Raw genomic sequence first — 18,855 nt, forward strand, 5'->3', positions numbered from 1 at the left:
TCTCTGGTAGTATTTTGAATAGCAGTAATACAAGTGACAATGCTAAATTGCTTTAATCTCTCCCTTAATTTAAATTAAAGTAGAAGGTTTAATGAGTTAATGGGTTTTAGATTTATAAAAAGTAGTTATGTAAAAGTTGTAACACCTGTGTTCTTATGTGACTGGTGAAATTTTATTTTCCAGTAATAGTTGCTAGTTTATTCTGGTGCTAAAATAAAAGTGATTTTCCTAGTAATAATGAGGTTTGCTTTACCTTTTCAGTTATATGTTCTCTGTTCCTAAACTTCAAATAAGCATATTTTGAACATGAAAGGAAAAGTTATACCATTTAACACCACAAGATGTCACTTATGTAAAAATAAAGTTGATACCCTAATACTCAAAGCTAGAAAGCTGCAGGTAACTATGTGTATAAAAATACAGTATATATAAAATTGAAAGAAGTATTGGTTTTTAACAGAGTCTGTGAATTCAACATTATTTTGAATCACCTATCTTGATGCTTAGCAAAAAAATTTTATTTCTAATATTTTGGTAATAACACATTAATAGTCCATTTTTGAATTCAGATAATGAAAAGAGAGTAAAAATGACTTAGTAAATATTTTGAAGGTAAACCAGGCGCTGTATTTCCCAAATCTTCACTTTTTGGTGTCAAGCAAAGACGAATTTAGAAATATGTAATTCATATCAGAATTTTACTTGACCTTTATGACAGATGAATGAGAAGCTGAACATTACTTCAGGTTGAAATAGTGCTACGCCTTCTTTCTTTTCTCTGAGTCTCAAAATTATTAGCCCTCTGTGTTAAAACAATAGACATTTGTATTTGCTGTTGCCTTTTTCTGCTGAACAGGCAGAGCAACCTTTGGCTTTAGTATCAGGATCCTGTTTTCTTGTTTGTAGTTTGAGAGAGCAGGTCAGGACGTAAAGGTGGTTGGGTGGGGGACTCTGGCAATTTGGGCTTAAGAGGAGCAAACCAAGTTTCCATTAGGACATGAATAGGATTATGTCTGGGGTTAGAGGTTAGGATGTCCTACAAATTGGTGTTTCATTCTTCTTCATTGCTCACTTCTCTCTCCAGACGAGACTGCTAGAGGAGAATAGTGGAATACTCTTGGGCAAAAGAAAAGGAGAACAATCAGGAGAAAATTACTTTTTCTTTGGGCGTATATGTGTGTGATCAGTTTTCCTATTTAGTTCCTGTCTAATTGCTTCCTTTTTTTTTTCTTTTCTATCCTCCAATAAGTTTTTAGGTTTTAGGACTTCACTTATACAAGTATACACAGTCATTAAGTAAAATGGAAAAATAGCAAAAAGTAGAAGAAAAAAATCACACATGGTTCTGTTTTTTTTCTCCCTTTTCTGTTACCTGTGCAGTGTGAAAGAACTTAAGAAATTTTAAGAAGGTTCTTAAATTCACTACAGTGAACATTTATAGTATTTTAAATCTAATAGTTGTATATCTTCAGAGACAGTTTTTATATCTTGCTGTCTAATGTTGACTTATTTTTTGCAATAGCGTCTCGCTGTGTAGTTCAGGCTGGCTGGAACCCACTATGTAGCCCAGGCTAGCCTCAAATTCTCCATGATCCTTCTGCCTCAGCCTCCCAAGTGCTGGGATTGCAGGCATGCGCCACCATGCCTGGCTTGGTTGTATTTTTAATTAGGGATAATAGTTGTTTTTTTCAATGTTTTTTTATTAGTGCATATTAATTTTATAAAACATTGGGTTTCATTATGGCATTTTCAGCGTATTTTGAACATACATATGCCCCAAGAACAGGTGCTTTAATTATTGAATTTAGTTTTTTTTTTTTTCTCTCCCATGAGTGGTCACCATTACACTTTAGGAGCTGTTTGGAAAGTTAATTTTTTTCATAATAAATGTAATTGCTTTTATTTTTTTTTTTTAGAAAAAATTTGCTTAGTTTTTATTTCTTTGCCTGACTAATAGTTTATAACACTTAAGCCTTCTATTAGGTTGCCAGAGCTGTCGTAACAAAATGCCGTAGGCAGGATGGCTTTATGAATAGTTTATTTTCTCCCAGTTCTGGAGGCTAGAAGATCAACGTGTGGCACAGTTGGTCCCTCTTAGGCCTCTCTTTCTGGCTTGTGCTTGCCCATCTTGCTGTGTCACTGCATGGTCCTTCCTTGGTCCGTGTGTCTGTATCTGTTCTTCTCATAAGACACCATGTATAGCAAAGTGAGGCCCACCTATATAGCCTCATTTTAACTCAGTTACATCTTTGAAGCTCAGTCTTCAAATTAGTCACATTCTGAGGTACTGGAGATCAGAATTTCAACATAGATATTCAGAATGGGGAAACACAGTTTAGCCCATAATGATGCCCTGATCACAGGCATTTGTATAAAAATTTTATTATTAATGCTTGTGGTGCTGGAGATTGAATCTAGAGCCTTGCACATGCTAGGCAAATCCTCTACCACTGAGTTTCATTTCCAGCCCTGATCATTTATTCTTGGTTGCAATTTAGGCCTAAATTTGTAAAGTGTTTTGAGACTTAAAAATTCTTGTTAAGGGTATGTCCTAGGAGTAGCGACGCTTGTCTGACCTATATTTAAGCTTTAGCTGAGTAGGAAGGCCTTCTAATGGTATTTATTTGTTGATTGTACCATGTTGTATGAAGGAGTCATGTGGAGTTGAGTTTTAAAATTATCTTCTGCAGAGTTTGCCTGGAAAATGACTGCTACTCATCAACTAATAACTGTTGTAAGTAATTATAATTTATAATATGACAAGCTTAGTTTCGTGTAATTTTTTTTCCAGTGCAGTAACTTAAGAAACTCCTTTGGTGTACTAAAATAAGAGTCAACGATTTAAAGTTTTGAATAGGCATGAACTTAATAATCTAGTTCAAAGTATGTGACATAGTGGCCTCTATGATCTCCAGTGTACTTCTCAGATGTAAACATGTATTTTTAGTTCTCCTTGGAGAACAAAATAGCTTGTTCACAAAATACTATACAGTAATACCTTGGTTCATAAATACTTCTATTTGCAAACAATATGGTTCCCAAACAAAAGTGTTTGGCAAAATTTTGCTTCCATTTGCAAACTCTGCATCTTGGCACAATTTTGCTTCTGTCTGCAAACTCTACATCCAGTGACAAACATGACCGCAGCCATCTTCCCCACACAAACACAATTGTGGCCATCTTCCCCAAAATTGTAAAACAAATTAAGTGTGTAAACTGAGGCACGTGTATCTTATTCACATTCAGTGAATAAAATATTATAAAGCTTTTAAAAATCAAATTTATGAAAGGATGATTTGCATAGTTATCTAAATATGATTAAATGAATTTTGACAAATGTGTATACCTGAGAAATCACCACCACATTTATATCATCTTAAGAAATAATTTTTATTTGTTTTCTTCTCTCACCCTACTGCATGGCCCCTGTTAACCACTTAGCTGCTGTTTGTCTCTACAGTTTCTGAGTATAATGTCACATGAATTAAGTCATACCTTCTTGTGTCTAGTTTCTTAGACTCATTGTAATGATTTTGAGGATTCCCATCTTGTGCGTATACTGTATCAATATTTAGTTCTTTTTCATTGCTGAATGATACTCCACTGTGTGGATAAATCACTTTCTGTTGATGGACATTTAGTTTATTTCATGTTGCTTCCTATTGTGAATAAAGTTGCTGTGAATGTCTGTGTAAATCATTGGATGAATATGTTTTTATTTCTCTTGGGAAAGGAATGTTTGGGTCACATGGAAGCTGTATGTTTAATTATAAGAAACTTCCATTTTTCTAAAGTGGTTGTACCATTTTATAGTTCCACCAGCAGTGTGGGAATTCTAGTTGTTTCATGTTTTTGTTAATATTTACTATTGTCTTTTAAATTTCACCTATTTCAATAGGTTGTAATGGTGTATCTTTGAATTTTCATTTCTCTGATAATGATCTTGAGGATCTTTTTTTTTTTTTTTTTTTTGGTACCGGGGATCGAACTCGGGTCCTTGCAATTGCGAGGCAGGCGATGATGGAACCACTGGGCTAAATCCCCGGCCCAATCTTGAGTATCTTTTAGTGTGTTTATTGGCATTTCTACATTTTCTTTTGTTAAATATTTGCTTTTTTATTGGTTTGTTGTATAACTGAGTTGTAATTATTATATAGCTGTTTTTAATTCAAAACTTTTTATTTTGAAATAATAGTAGATTCATGTACAATTAAAAGAAAACTTATGTACCTTTTACCATTTCCTTCAGCAATAACATAGCAGTCAGGATGTTGACATTGATATAAGCCACTGAACGTATTCAGATTTCCCCCGTTTTACTTGAATTTACTTGTGTTCTGTGTGATTGGTTCTGTTAAGTTCTGTCTTGTGTATTTCATGTAGCCACTGTGACAGAACAGGGACAAAACAGTTCTTTCCCCACAAAGATCCCTTTTTTCCTGACCTCCCTCCTTTCTTATCCTTCACCCCTGCAAGCACTTATCATTTCTTCATTCTGTAATCTTATTATTTCAAGAATATTATGTAAATGAATCATACAGTAACCTTTTAGGATTGATGTTTCTCAGCATAGTTTTTTTGAAATCAGTAAGAGTTGTATGTTTCAATAATTTGTTTTTATTGCTGAATCATCCATTTTATTAGTTATCCATTGAAGGACATCTAGGTTGCTTCTGTTTTTGCTAATCTTAATAAAGGTTCTGTGAATTCTAGTGTGCAGGTATTTTTGTGTGTGAGTATAAAATTTGATTTCCAAGAGATGCCCAAGAATTAATAGTAATTAGGTTGAATTGAATTACAGGTTTAGTTCTAAAGGAAACTTTCAAATTACCTAAGTGAATGTAACTGTTTATATTCCTACCAGCATCAGATGAGTAATCTAGTTTGTCCATGTCCTCACTATCACTTGTACTGTTTTCATTTTTTAATTTTAGCCATTCTGATGTGTTTGTAATGAAAGCTTGCTGTGATTTTAACTCACATTTCTCTAATAAGTAATGAGGTTGAATATATTTTCATGTACTTTTTTTGTCACTTACAAATTTTTTTGGTTGAAATATTTGTTGATGTCTGTAGTAATTTGCTAAGGCTGACATAATGAAACACTACATACTGGGAGGTTTAAATAAGTTACTATGATGCACAGTTCTGAAGTCTAGAAGTCTGAGATCAAGGTGTTGGCAGATGTGCTTTCTCCTAAGGCCTCTCTTCTTGGCTTACAGATGGGTACCTTCCCACTGTGTTCTCACAGCGTCTCAACCTATGCAATTCCAGATGAGAATTGACAGCTGTTTTTCATTTTGTCTCGTCTCTGCCCCCTTTAGTCCAGGCTGGTGTTGTCTCTGCTGGCATAATCCCCCTTTTTTCCTGCTTCTGCTGGGATGGCTGATTAAATCTATGAGCTGTACCTATGATCTCTTTTCACATGATTTTCCAGCCACACTGTTGGTGCTTTCTCCAGAACACTTTCTAAGTTTTTGCAGCATACCTAGACTGAGAAATTTCCAAATCTCCAAGTTCTGACTTCTTTTTCTTACCAATTCCTTTGTCTCTTGCCTCTTACATTTTACTATTAGCAGCATAGAAAAACCAGGTTGTTCCTTCAATGTGTTGCTTAGAAATCTCAGCCAAACATCCAACTAGTTCATCAGTTTTAATTTCTACTTTCCATAAAATACTAGAACACAATTTAGCCAAGGTCTGTGCCACTTTTTATAACAAGGATCACTTTTTCTCTGTTTCTGATAATGTCTACCTTATTTCTGAGAATAATCTTTATTGTACATATTCCTACCAGTAGTGTCTTAGCTGCAGTATACATTTTTCCAACATGTACCTCAAAACTTTACTAGCTTCTACCCATGACCCAGTTCTAAAACCACTTTCATGTTTTAAAGTATTTGTTTCAGTGGCAGTCTAATACTGACCAAAATTTATATTAGTTTGCTAGGACTGCCAGAACAAACACCACATACTAGGTGGCTTGAACAACAGAAACTTCACACAGTTCTGGAGGCTTAAAGTCCAAAGTTAAGGTGTCAGCAGATTTGGTTTTCCCTGGGATCGATCTCTTTGCTTGGCTTGCCTTGTTCTTATGGCCTTTCTTCTGGCTGTGTGCATCCTTTTTGTCTCTTCTCTTCTTTTTTTTTGGTACCGGGGATCGTACTTGGGACCTTGCGCTTGTGAGGCAGGTGGCAGCACCACTGAGCTAAATCCCTGGCCCGCCTCTTCCCTTCTTATACGGACACCATCGTTCATATTGGATCAGGGCCCCACACTCAAATTCATTTAATCTTAATGATCTCTTCAAAGGGTCTTTTTCCAAATATAGTAACCTTGGGGTTTGTGGTATTAACAAAAAGAGTTTTGGGAGAAAAGGAGATTGAGTTTGGGCCATACCAGTGTCTTTTGTTCCATTTCTAACTGAATTGTTTGGTTTTTTTAGTGTTCAGTTTTGGGACTTCTTTTTATATTCCACATACCTGTCCTTTGTCAGATAAGTGGTTGCATATATTTTCTGCCAGTATTTTATTTAAAAAATCCTCTTAATAGGGTCTTTCACAGAGCAAGACTTTTAAATTTTGATGTAGTTCATTGTGTCAGTGTTCTTGTTTATGGACCGTGTTTTTCATGTCCAGTCTAAGAAGTCTTTGCCTCTACATATAATTGTTTTAAAAACTATTCTGCCGTGTTTAAGGAAAAATTATGAGAGATTATGAATTACCAATTTTCTTTAGTGGAGAGGATGGATTTGTGAATTTACAGAGAGAGAGAGGGTTCACTTAGGAGAATTGGTCACAAAAAACAAAACGAAAAGAAAAAAAGAAAAACTATGGGTAGATAGTTCTTCATTTTTCTCAGTTTTGCAGCTCCTCTGAGTAAAGGAATTGATAGCTTTTGTTCTGGACTACTTTTAAGGATATTTTTTATAACTTGGAAAGAGACTTAACTGCCTCTCTTGGGTAAGATTGTGGTACCGGGTAGCATCATCATCTGCTTGGGTCTTCCAAACTGGGAATAATAGCAGTCCATCTCATCCTCGATCAGTCATGGCATCCCAGTGATACTAACCTCTCTCTTACATTCAGTCTGTCCTGTATCTTCATCCTTATTACTAACTGCCCTGGTTAATATTGCATGCTCTTGGTTAGATGTTAAAATTGCTTGTATTTTCAGAGTTCAGGGAGTCTCAGTGGGGATTTTCCTTTATAGTTATGTTCTCCTCTCATTAGGAAACAGGGAGAAAGGTGGTAAATGATCTTTAATTGGAGCTGTTTCTTGACAAAAGTTCTTAGGGCTTTGGGGCAGATGAAAATATATTAGTGTTGATTCAAGGATTTTTATTCTTTTTTCCCTGGTGATTATGTCAAAGAAATTTTGAGAACCAGAATCTGTATGCTTGTGCTTCTGTTGTTTAAATATTAAATGTACAGCTGAGGAAAGTTTTATGTTTTTGTTTCACTGGTGGGCTTCATGACAACATAGCACATGGATTTTGTAGGTTAAATGATAAATATATATTTAATTATAAATAAAAATGTAGTTACTTATCATTGCCCATCTTATCATTTCTCATTCTTATGAAAAGGGTATATTTTAGTGTCTGTTTTATGTAAAACTCTCAAGTACAGATTTTTTCTCTTCTCTTTTGTAATAGGAATGAAGATCTAAAACAAATGTTGGAGAGCAGCAAAGATTCTGCTAAATTGGATGCTATGAAACGGATTGTTGGGGTTGGTAAAATACTTATTTTGATTCTTTTAAAAATGAAAATGTAGTGATTATATTAACTATATATTATATAATGTGTTACTATAACATCTCATTTGTCCTTTAATATTACTTAGAATATTCCTGTCTAAAGATATAAAGACGTATCAAAATTTAAGAAACTTGGGTTCTAATTTTGTCTATTGTCTTCTTTGACTTTTTTATCTCTAATATCAAGATATTTTTCCTGTGAGATAGGAATTAATCATTCTGAAAACAAATTATTATGATATACAACTATATTTTGACCTCATGTCAAGAGAGATATTTCAGGATTTTTTTTTTGTCATTTTGGGATCTAAAAGTTTTAAAGTACACTTTCTTCTGTTTTTCAATTACTTTTGGTACCCAAAAACTCCCTTTATTCTGTTTAATAGCCTAAAACTTTAATAACTATTGTTCAGTGTAGGACCATTTACCAGATTTTGTTGTATTGCAGAATTTAATTGACCATTATGTTCTTAGAGGGCTTCCATTGCCAGTGAGCTAAGAATATAATGCAGTTCCTTATTATATACACCATTTTTAACAAAATAATTTTGCAGTTTGTTTCCTCCCCCTTCATTCATATATATATATAACTTGTTTTGTTTTGTTTTTTGATTTGTTACATTCACAGGGGAAAAAAATGGCCTAATTTCACTATCTGATGCAAAGAAGTTCTGGTTTTGTTTCAATGGGATGAAATTTACAAAAACTATTTTTATTACTGTTACTGTGCTTTTTGTCACCACTGTTGAATTGTATGTATAAAACATAACATTAATAAATACAAAGTTTACAATAGAATACTCAAAATGCCTTTGACGTGACTCAGTGACGTGAACCTAAAAGTAAGGATCAGCTCTTTTATAGGTGTTTTATGGGTACAGTTAGTCCTTGTTTTCATATGTTCATTTTCATACCACCTTACTTTTTAATAGAACTTATTAATGCCTATAACTGTCTTTCATAAATGGCATTTGGACTTTAAGATGACAAGGAAATAAAGGAAATTTCAAGCTCTCATATGTGGCACTGTCTGTTGGAAAATTTCAGCTGTATTGTCATCTTGTCACAGAATTTATTTGTGCCATTATGTAAATGTATTATACTTATATAAAAATAATGGGAAGTAAATTCAGGAAGATGATAAAGTACCTTATTTTGCCATTTCTATTCAATATAGTATTACAAATTTAAATGTAAAGGCATCCAAATTAGAAAGGAAGAAGTAAAATTTTCTTTGTTCACAGATACTATGATTTTATATGTAGAAAGTGCTAAAGATTCCACAAAAGATGTTGTTATAACTAATACACAAATTCAGCAAAGTTGCAGGATACAAAATCACTGCACAAAAATTAGTTTTTATATACCAAGAATAAACAATCTGAAAAGGAAATTGAAACAATTCTGTTATAATAGTATGAAAAAGAATAAAATAACTAACAATAAGCTTTGCCAAAAAGGTGGGTGATTTGTATATTATATATAAAACATTGCTGGAAAAATTAAATAAATAGAGTTATTTTATGTCTATAGATTGAAAGACTAATATTAATATACAAAATGACCTATGTAGACTGTTAAAATCTCAGTGATACTTTTTACCAAAAAAAAAAAAACAACCCATTCTATTATTCACGTGCTATCTCATAGGTTCTTGAATAGCCAAAACAGACTTGAAAAAGAATAGTTACAAGTCTCATACTTCCTGATTTCAAAACTTACTGCAAAGCTACAGTAGTCAAAACAATGGGGGGAATTGTGATAAAGCTAAACAGGTAGACCAGTAGAGCCCTATTGTGTACCCAGAAATAAACTCTTACATTTATGGTCAGATGTTTGCAGTTCCAAAAAATTAAATAAAAGTAGAACTGTTATATGATCTGGCAACTCCATTACTTGTGTATACATAGAAGAATTAAAAGGAGATCCTTGGACATATTTATAAAATAGTATTTTTAGCAGTATTATTCACAGTAGTGCAACCCACACATGTTCACTTCTGGATAAATGGATAAAAAGTGATATAGACACATAATGGAGTACTATTCAGCCTTTTGAAGGAATGAAACTCTGATATGCTGCAACATGGGTGAACCTTCGAACATTATGCTGAACAAAGAAGTCAGACACACAGGACAAGTGTATGGTTCTGCTTATATCAGACACACAAACTGATAGAAACAAAGTAGAGTGGTGGTTGCTAGGGGAAAGGTGGAGAAGGAAATGGAGTACTTGTCTTTAAAAAATCATTTTAGATGTGTATTTTAAATGTTATAACCCTGTTAATATTTTTTAATCTTTTTTGTTTTTTTTGTTTTTCTGGTACTGGGGATCAAATTCGGGTCCTTGCACTTGTGCAGCAGGCGACTAAACCACTGAGCTAAATCCCCGGCCCAATATAGCTCTTTTGTTATCACTGTTTTGCTCATTTATGTTTGCCCATGACTTTTAAAAAAAGTTTTGGCAGCTCTAGGGATTTAGCCCAGGGTCTCACACATGCCAGGGAAGTGCTTTAGTCTTGAACTACATTCAAGAATTTTTGTTTTATTTTGCCAAGTTGCCTAGCTAGCCTGGAACTCGCAGTCCTCCTGCTGCAGGTTCTCATGTAGGTGGGCTTTCAGACAAGGACCACCACACTCTGCAGCATTTACTTTTTTTTTACCATGTTCTCATTCTTTAAGGTTTTGGTTTATTTTCAGGTGTCAGCAGATGCTCCTGCATTTCATTTAGGAAGAGAATGTGGATGACACTCTCTGAGTCCTTGCCTGTCTGAACAGGTTTCTCTTCTTTTTCTATGTGACTATAGATTACTTAATAGAATTTTTGGGTTGCAGTGTTTTCTTAGCCTTAAACTTGTATAGGTTTTATGTTTACTTTTCTCTGTCTTTAGGGAACAGAAACATGATACCAACCAGATTTCTTTTTTTTCATGAATTTTTTATTTGGATATGTATTTTTTTCAGTATTTTGAGGAGAAGGTAAATTTAATGAAGATGTTCTGTTTTGATTTCTCTCCACAGATTTCTTGTACTGATGGACCCTGTTGTTTTAAATATTTATTCACTTATTTAGTGGTGCTGAGAAATGAACCCAAGGGTACTCTACTGCTGAACTACATTTGCAGCTGCCCCCCCCCCCCTTTGAGACAGGTTCTTAGTTACTCAGAGGGCCTCAAACCTGTATTCCTCCTGCCTCAGCCACCCAGGTAGCTGGGAGTATCTGCAGACCATACCTGTCTTGTGTTAAATTTTTAAATTTGTCTTTGACTTAGAGAAATTTTCTTCTGTAATTTACTGTTTGCTCCCCCCCCCCCCCCCCCCCGCTAGCAGTTTGCTTGTTCTTTTTTTTTGGTACCTGGGATTGAGCTCGTGTCCTTAGCTTGCGAGGCAGGCGGTAGAACCACTGAGCTAAATCCCCAGCCCTGCCTGTTCTTTCTTGGTATTCCTGTTTTGGGTTTTTTACATTTCTTTGATCCATCTTTCACATCTCTGTCTTCTCACCTGTCAAATTGATAATGTTTCTCTGTCCTTTCCTCTGATTTTTGGGTGATCTTTTTGAGTTGGCATTGAAATTAAATTTAGATTTTGGCATTCTTTTCCTCTCCCATTAAATGTCATTTTTTCCTTAAATAATCATGAAAAATATGAATTGGACATATTTGCCATTTTTTTTCTTTTGTAGCCAATCAAAGAATCTGTTTTTCTTCTCCAGTAAGTCCTCTTTTGAGCTATGGAATGTTTTGTATACCCAGTATTTTTTCCCCTATTAGGTCATACTTAGAGAGATTTAGAAGCATCTGTAGTAGTTCAGAATTTCTTTTGAGATTGGTTCTGTTGTAGAGTCTCTAAAGTCATGTATCAGTACTTTCTGGCTTAGGTGAGGAAAGAAGAGATTGGTAGCCATATTAATAGTTAATCAGTAGAAGAGCAAGTACCTATAGAGTAAAAGGAACAGGTAGCTCCAAGATAGGAGCCTGAGAGCCCTATTCCCTTTGTTACAGTTCTTTTTTTTTTTTTTTTTTCGCTTGATTTAGTTTTCTTTTGAGATCAGTACTGTAGTCTGCTGTTTGGTATACTGTTATCAAGGTATTTCTGAAAATGTTAGAAAAAGCACTGTATGGGAATCAAGAGCCTGTCTTATTTTTAAGTAGTAGGCAATATTAAAACTACTTATGATTAAGTTATGCTGGGGGAGGTAGTATTTTATATCTACTTATATTCTAGGTTGTAACTAATGGGTAGATGATTGTTTTCTGAAATATTTCAGTTACACCATACTGCAGAAATTTGTTGAAACTTTTGTAATGTGTGTAGTAGATTATCTGTAATTAAGAATATCTCAGATTAGCTGAACCTGCTGGTACATGCCTGCAATTCCAGCAAGTTGGAGTCCAGTCTGGGCACCTTAGTGACTTAGTGAGACCCTGTCTCAAAAGAAAAAATTAAAAAAAATAAGGCCGGGATGTAGCTCAGTGCAAAAATCCCAGGCTCAATTCTCAGTGCACATAAACAAACAAATGAAATCTTGGATTGACTCAGTTGCGGAATGAAAATGTCAGAGGAAAGAATCAGAAGTTGAAGACAGTCAGATGATTAAACATAAGTACTTTTGAATAACAGACATTAAGGAGTTAATAGAACTTCAGTCTTGTTGGACGATCCTTTAAAAAAAAATTTTATTCATTTTATTGGTACATTTTAGGTATACAATATAATGACATTCATCATTGGAAATTTGCTCCTTTACATAATCACTCTTGGTCTTTATTTTTTCCCTCTTCCCCTGCCCTCCCTTCAACCCCTCCATCCCTCCCTATTTACATTTTTTCATTTTCTCATATTAATCCCATTCCCTTCTATCCTTTCCCCTAGCCCTCCCACTTCCTTCCCCTTTGCCCCTTTTCTTTCTATTTCACATTACCTATTATACATTTAGTCCTTATTTACACTTTCAGTTTCTCACACCAGAGAAACTATTTGGTATTTACACATGTGTGTCCTATTTATTTCACTTAAGAGTATCTCCTCAATGTGCATCCACTTAGCTATAAATGTCTCTAATTCCTCATTTTTTATGGCTGAGTAGTACTCCATTTTATTTAAAAACCATGTTTTCTTTATCCAGTCTCCAGTTGATGGGCAATTGAGCTGCTTCCAAGTTTTAGGTATTACAAATTGTGCTGCTATGAACATGGGTACACATATATCACTGTGGTATGATTCTAGGGGAATAGCTGGGTCAAATGGAACTTCCAGTCCTAGTTGTTTGAGGTATCTCCATACTGTTTTCCACAGTGGTTGCACCAGTCTACACTGCCACCAGCAGTGGAGCAGGGTTCCTCTTTCCCCACAGCCCCGCCAGCATTTGTTATTGGTTGATTTCATGACAGCAGCCGTTCTTCCTTGAGTGAAGTGGAATCTCAGCGTTGTTTGCATCTCTTGAATGACCAGTGATGTTGAACATTTTTTCATGTATTTATTTGCTATTTCTACTTCTTTGTCTGAGACCTGTCTGTTCATTTCAGATGCCCATTTTGGGATTGGGTCTTTAAATCTGGGAGGTCTGATTTCTATAAGTTCTTTATAGATTCTAGGTAGTAGACCTTTGTCTTAGGAACAGCAGGTGAAAATTTTTTCCCACATTTTGGGTTGTCTCTTCACGCTGTTGGTGGTTTCTCTTGCTGTGCAGAAGCTTTTTAATAAGAAGAGATCCCACTTGTTGATTGTTTGTGCTTGTTCACGGGCAACTGAGGTTTGTTCATAAAATCTCTTCCTACACCAATGTCTTCAAGAGTTCTGCCTAACCTCTGTTCCAGCCAGTTCAGCGTTTCTGTTTTAATATTTAGATCTTTAATCCATTTCGATTTAGTTTAGTGTGTGGTGAGAGATATAGGTCTAGTTTCAATCTTTGGCAAGTTGAAACCCAATTTTTCCAGCACCATGTATTTATTTATTTTTGGTACTGGCGATTGAACTCGGGTCCTTGTGCTTGCACAGCAGGCGGCAAAGCCACTGAGCTAAATCCCTGGTCCTCCAGCACCATTTATTAAAGAGGCTATCTTTCCTCCAGTGAGGGTGTTTGGCTCCTTTGTTGAAGATGACATGGCTAAGTGTGTCTGGAGTTATTTCTGCATCTTCTAATCTGTTCCACTGGTCCTCAGGTCTGTTTCTTTGCCAGTATTATGCTGTTTTTATCACAGTAGCTTTGTAGTGTAGTTTCAAATTGGGGGTTGTGATACCCCCTGCCATATCTCTGATGTAGTGTCCTTCTTTGTGTCGCTTAATCAGTGTTGGTTTGAAATCCACTTGATCTGCAAAGAGGTTAGCTCCTCCTGCTTTGTTTTTGGTTCCTGTTGCACGGAGTATTGTTTTCCACCCTTTAACTTTCAGTCTATGAGTTTCTTTTTGAATTAAGTGTGTTCCTGGTATGCAGCATATTGTTGGATCTTGCTTCTTGACCCATTCTGCCAGTCTATTTCTTTTAATTGGTGAATTGAGACCATTAACACTGATGGTTATAACTGATACGTATTGACTTATCATTGTCATGACTTTTTCTTTTTGTTGGATCCTCCCCCTTTGTGTTTAATTTCTTGTCATGCCAGATGGATTCATTCTGCTGGGCTTCCTGGGGTTGTGATCCTCATCTTTTCCTAGGATATTGTCTAAAAGTTTTGGAGTGCTCGTTTGGTATTTATGAAGTTCCTAAGGTGCTCTTTGTCATGAAAGTATCTTATTTCTCCATCAATTTTGAAAGATAGTTTTGCAGGGTACATCACTCTGGGTTGGAGTTTGTTTTCCTTTTGGGCTTGGAGTACATCACTCCAAGCTCTTCTTGCCTTGATGGTTTGTGTTCAGAAGTCTGCTGTGATTCTGATGGACTTTCCTTTGTATGTGATTTGTTTCTTTTCTCTCACTGCTTGTAGAATTTTGTTCTTCTGTTGGGTTTCTTGGATCCTAACTATTATATGCCTATGTGTAGATTTTTTTTGATCAAGGCTAGCTGGAGTCCTATTTGCCTCACTTATCTGTATGTCAAATTCTTTTCCCCTGCTTGAGAAGTTTTCTGCCATCATTTCTGTGAACAGTTTTTTTATGTCATTTGCACTCTCTCCTGTTTCTTCACTGACTCTGATCAGTCTTATGTCATTCTTCTCATTATCTAGCAGCTGCTGGATTGATTTCTTGTGGTCCCTTACTACTTTAAAGCAAATTTTCTTTTCCTGTTCACTAATTGCAGTCTTCTGTATCTGAAATTCTGTCTTCACATTGGCTCATTCTGCTGTCAACTTTCAGTGGAGTTTTTAATCTCTTGGAAATCTGTTTGCATCTGTTTTATGGATCCCATTTGTTTCCTTTGTTGGGCTTCCATCATGTTCCTCAGCTCCTCTGTGTTTTTATCTGTGTCCTCTTTAGATTTATTAATCATGCCTTATACTATGGGCATAGTCTCTGCTGTTATGTGAGAAATTATTTCTGATTTCATTTTTCCAGATCCTCTTTCGTTGCCAGTTCAGATAGTCCACGTGTTTTGAGTATCAGATTGTTCTATCTAGTTTCCCTTTGGGGTTGCTTTAGGTGATCTGGAAGTCTGGTTTTGAGACTTGTTTACATGTCTTCTCATTTTAACGGGGTGTGGGGGGTGGGATGTGTGCTGCTGGCACTTGCGTGGCTCACCTGATGGGGCTGGGGTTGGTGGTACGGCGGCCCGGAAGGTTCACCTCCTCTGTTGGGAGCAGCTCTGCTCCTGGGTGCTGGGGTGGTGGTACAGTGGCCCAGAAGGTTCAGCTTCTCTACTTTGCGGGCAGCTATGCTCCTGGGTGTTGGGGGCAGTGATATGGTGGCCCGGAAGGTTCACCTCTCTGTTGGGGGCACCTCTGTTCCTCAGCATTGGGGTCAGTGATATGGTGGCCTTTAATTTTCCTTTTTTATTTTTCAGATGATTGCAAAGGGGAAGAATGCATCTGAGCTATTTCCTGCTGTTGTGAAGAATGTGGCTAGTAAAAATATTGAGGTACTGTTTTGATTAATGGTTTTCATGAATTCTCTTATTGAAAAAGGACCATATACAGTTTAATTGCTTTGAAATACAACGTAAGATGTTTAAATATCACTGATTTTTTGTTGCAGTTAAAATGTTCATAATGTTAAATGTGTGTAAAATAGAATAAAAATAAGCTGTAACCTTACCTTTGGATTTTTGGTAGAAAGGGTGAATGACAAAATTGAGGTTGATTGAATGAATGAAGATAATTTATTTTCACCAAACTTTACAGGCCAAGTTAAATTTTGCTGTAAGGACTTAAGACAGCATATATCCGGTGAGAAAGACCTAGTCATATATACCTAGATCTAGATGATTTGGGGGCTTTTGGTATTCTTAGTACTAGCTCAGGAATGTTTCCTAAATTTCTTGGAATACTCATAGTGTGTACTAAGTGCTCAGTATATATGTGTGGTGTTATGGTTTGGGTCTAGATGTTTTCCCCAAAGCCTCATGTCAGAGGTGGCTGATTCTAGAGTGTATGATGCTGGGATTAAGGGTGTATGATTACTAAACCAGTACACTGATTGTTTGGCACTGCCCTAGTCCTGCCAGTCCTGCTAGTAAGATAAAGGGGCAGAAAGAGTGTTAAGGTTCCCTTGTTGCTGTTACTACTGTGTGGGCACCATGAAATGTTTCTCCTCTGCTATGCCCCTCTGCCATGTGCCACACTGCCTTGGAGCCAGCCTATTATGGACTAAAACCTCTACAAATTGTGAGCTAAATAAACCCTTTCCCCTTTAACTTTGGATGTTGTGTATTTTGTCACAGCCGTGAGAAAAGTAACATGTGAATTTATTGTATGAATATGTCCCATCTAGTAAAATTGTTTTTCAAAACTGGGCTGTTATATTTGAGGCCCACCCCATTTATATTATAGAAAACTCTGGTTAATTCATAGAATTTTTCAACTTTTTTTCCCCATAAGATGTTAAATGTGTCACTGCTGCTATTTGCTATTGTGATGATAGATGACAAAACAAATGAAGAAATAGCAGGAGCATTCTGAGAGAGAATATGTGAAGAGGATAGTTGTGGAATTTGGTAGGGATACAGGTTTGATTTTATTTTTCATACACTGTGTGGCCATTGTTTGCTAGTGGAATTGATTCTGTTTATTGTGGTGACATTAAATATCCAAAGCACCCTGCAATAAAATTAAGCAGAGAAAAACTGAAAACACGATTTCTTGATACAACCTAATTTATGTTTCTCTTGATAAAATTGCCTTTCCCTACAGATATGTGTTTGATCTGGACAGTTGACCAACACAGTGTAGCAGTCTTCCTCCTTTAAATGAAGTGTGGTTGGGTGAAGGGTACCTCCAGCTTACCACTGATTAAAACTGGAAATCGAATTAGTTTGACATCGGTTCAGGGACTTTAATATATCACTATTTCCTGAAGGAGCCTGAAATGATCCTATAATCAATACCTTATTTATCTTTTCATTCAGTACATTAGCATTGGTTAACATTTATGACAAATATATATTTGTGGCTTTCACATGTGTGTATGTATGTATGGACATCCAGCCCCAAATGAGATAGACCAATTGTGTAATACAAAAACATAGTGTGTGTGTATGGGGTTTTTTTCCCCATTAAGTTTATTGGTACATTTTAGGCATAAAATACATTTACAGACATCATTGGGATCTTGTACCATTACATGAGTATCTTGGTTCTTATTTTTTTCCCTTCATCTCCTCCACCCTTCCCTATTCGCAAAGACTTTGTTGCCATTTTTTTCCTTTTCTCACATTTTTTTCTTTTCCCTTCTTTCCTTTCCCCTACCCCTCCCACTTCCCCTGCTCCTTTAGAACTTTACTTCCTATTATGCAGTATCAATTATACATTTTAAAAACTACAATATCAAGATCTAGGAGCCATTACCACAGATTTTACAGAATTTAAAAGGATATAGAAAGCATATTTCAAAAATCTGTTTTGCAATAAATTTGACAACTTCTAAGAAGTACCTTGGAAGACACATTAATGAAACTAACTCTGGAGGAAATATAAAAGTTGAATAGGATGTATTAAAGAAAGTATGTTCCTAGCTTGAAAACCTACCTATATGACAACTGGCTCGTATACATTTTAACTGAGAAATTATGTCAAACATTTAAAGCAGAAAAAAAAGGAACACTTCTCCCCTCATTTTAGGAAATCAACATTCTGCTAATCCTAAAACTGGATAAAGATAATAGAAGAAAAAAGTAAGAACATAGATAGAAATTTGTTTAACAAAATAAACTATTAGAAGTCAGATCTGGCAGTATGTAGAAAGTGGTTTTATTATAGGTATGGCAGTGTTGGTTCAGCATTGGAAGATCCAGCCCCAAAAGTCATCATTTTAACAGAGGAAAGGAAAAAGGCATATGATGCTCTCATTAGTTGGAGAAAAAGTATTGGACTAAATTCTACAGCTGTTCATGGTAAAAACTATCAGGAGACTAAAAGTAGAATAGAACCGTCTCAACAGATTAAAGACATGTACTCCATACTTCCAGCAAGAATGCCTTATATGAATGGAGAAGATACAATGCTTTCTCCCTAAGGTGGGGAACAAGGGCAGATATGCCTACTCTTCATCTGTCCATTAAATTTTGAAACCTAGGCCCACACCAAAATAGTCTGGCAAGAAAATGACACAATTAGGATAGGATTGGGAAGGTAGAAGCAAAATCTTTATATGTAGATGAAATGATCATCTACAGAGAAAATACCAAGAAATCTCTAGGAGCCCCTAGAACTTGTATTTGAATTTAGCAGGATTAGAAAACACAAGGTATATATAAAAATTCAGGTCTGTGTATACTTGCTATAAATGAAGAATTGCATGTTTAAATTTAAAAGCTATGTAGGAGTACAAAGGACCTAGAAAAGTAAAAGGAAAACAAAACAAAACGAAACAGTGTTGGAAGATGTTTAGTACCTAATTTTAAGACTTCCTTTAAAGCTACAGTAATCAAGGCAGTGTGCGTGTAAGGAAAGACAATATAGATATTGGAATAAAACACAATCTAGAAATAGAACCACACATATAT

At 35.6% G+C, this 18,855-nt stretch overlaps 1 protein-coding gene across 3 annotated transcripts in view; it reads left to right on the forward strand.

Moving 5' to 3' along the window:
- The window catches only part of Ap3b1 (adaptor related protein complex 3 subunit beta 1), a 288,476-nt gene that overhangs the window by 38,501 nt on the left and 231,120 nt on the right, over positions 1-18,855 (forward strand). For all 3 annotated transcript variants that reach the window (XR_015447378.1, XM_087201161.1, XM_087201162.1), the window contains exons 2-3: positions 7,658-7,733; positions 15,700-15,774. Coding sequence is in view for 1 of the 3 variants with exons in the window: in XM_087201161.1 (XP_087057287.1) it covers positions 7,658-7,733; positions 15,700-15,774 (151 nt within the window). In the remaining 2 variants the exon portion in view is untranslated. The remainder of the gene's footprint in view (positions 1-7,657; positions 7,734-15,699; positions 15,775-18,855) is intronic.

Source organism: Heterocephalus glaber, unplaced genomic scaffold (genome assembly GCF_053883595.1).
Source record: "Heterocephalus glaber isolate CG9 unplaced genomic scaffold, H.glaber_assembly_v1.0 deba00001757, whole genome shotgun sequence".
In the NCBI taxonomy this organism is placed as follows: Eukaryota; Metazoa; Chordata; class Mammalia; order Rodentia; family Bathyergidae; genus Heterocephalus; species Heterocephalus glaber.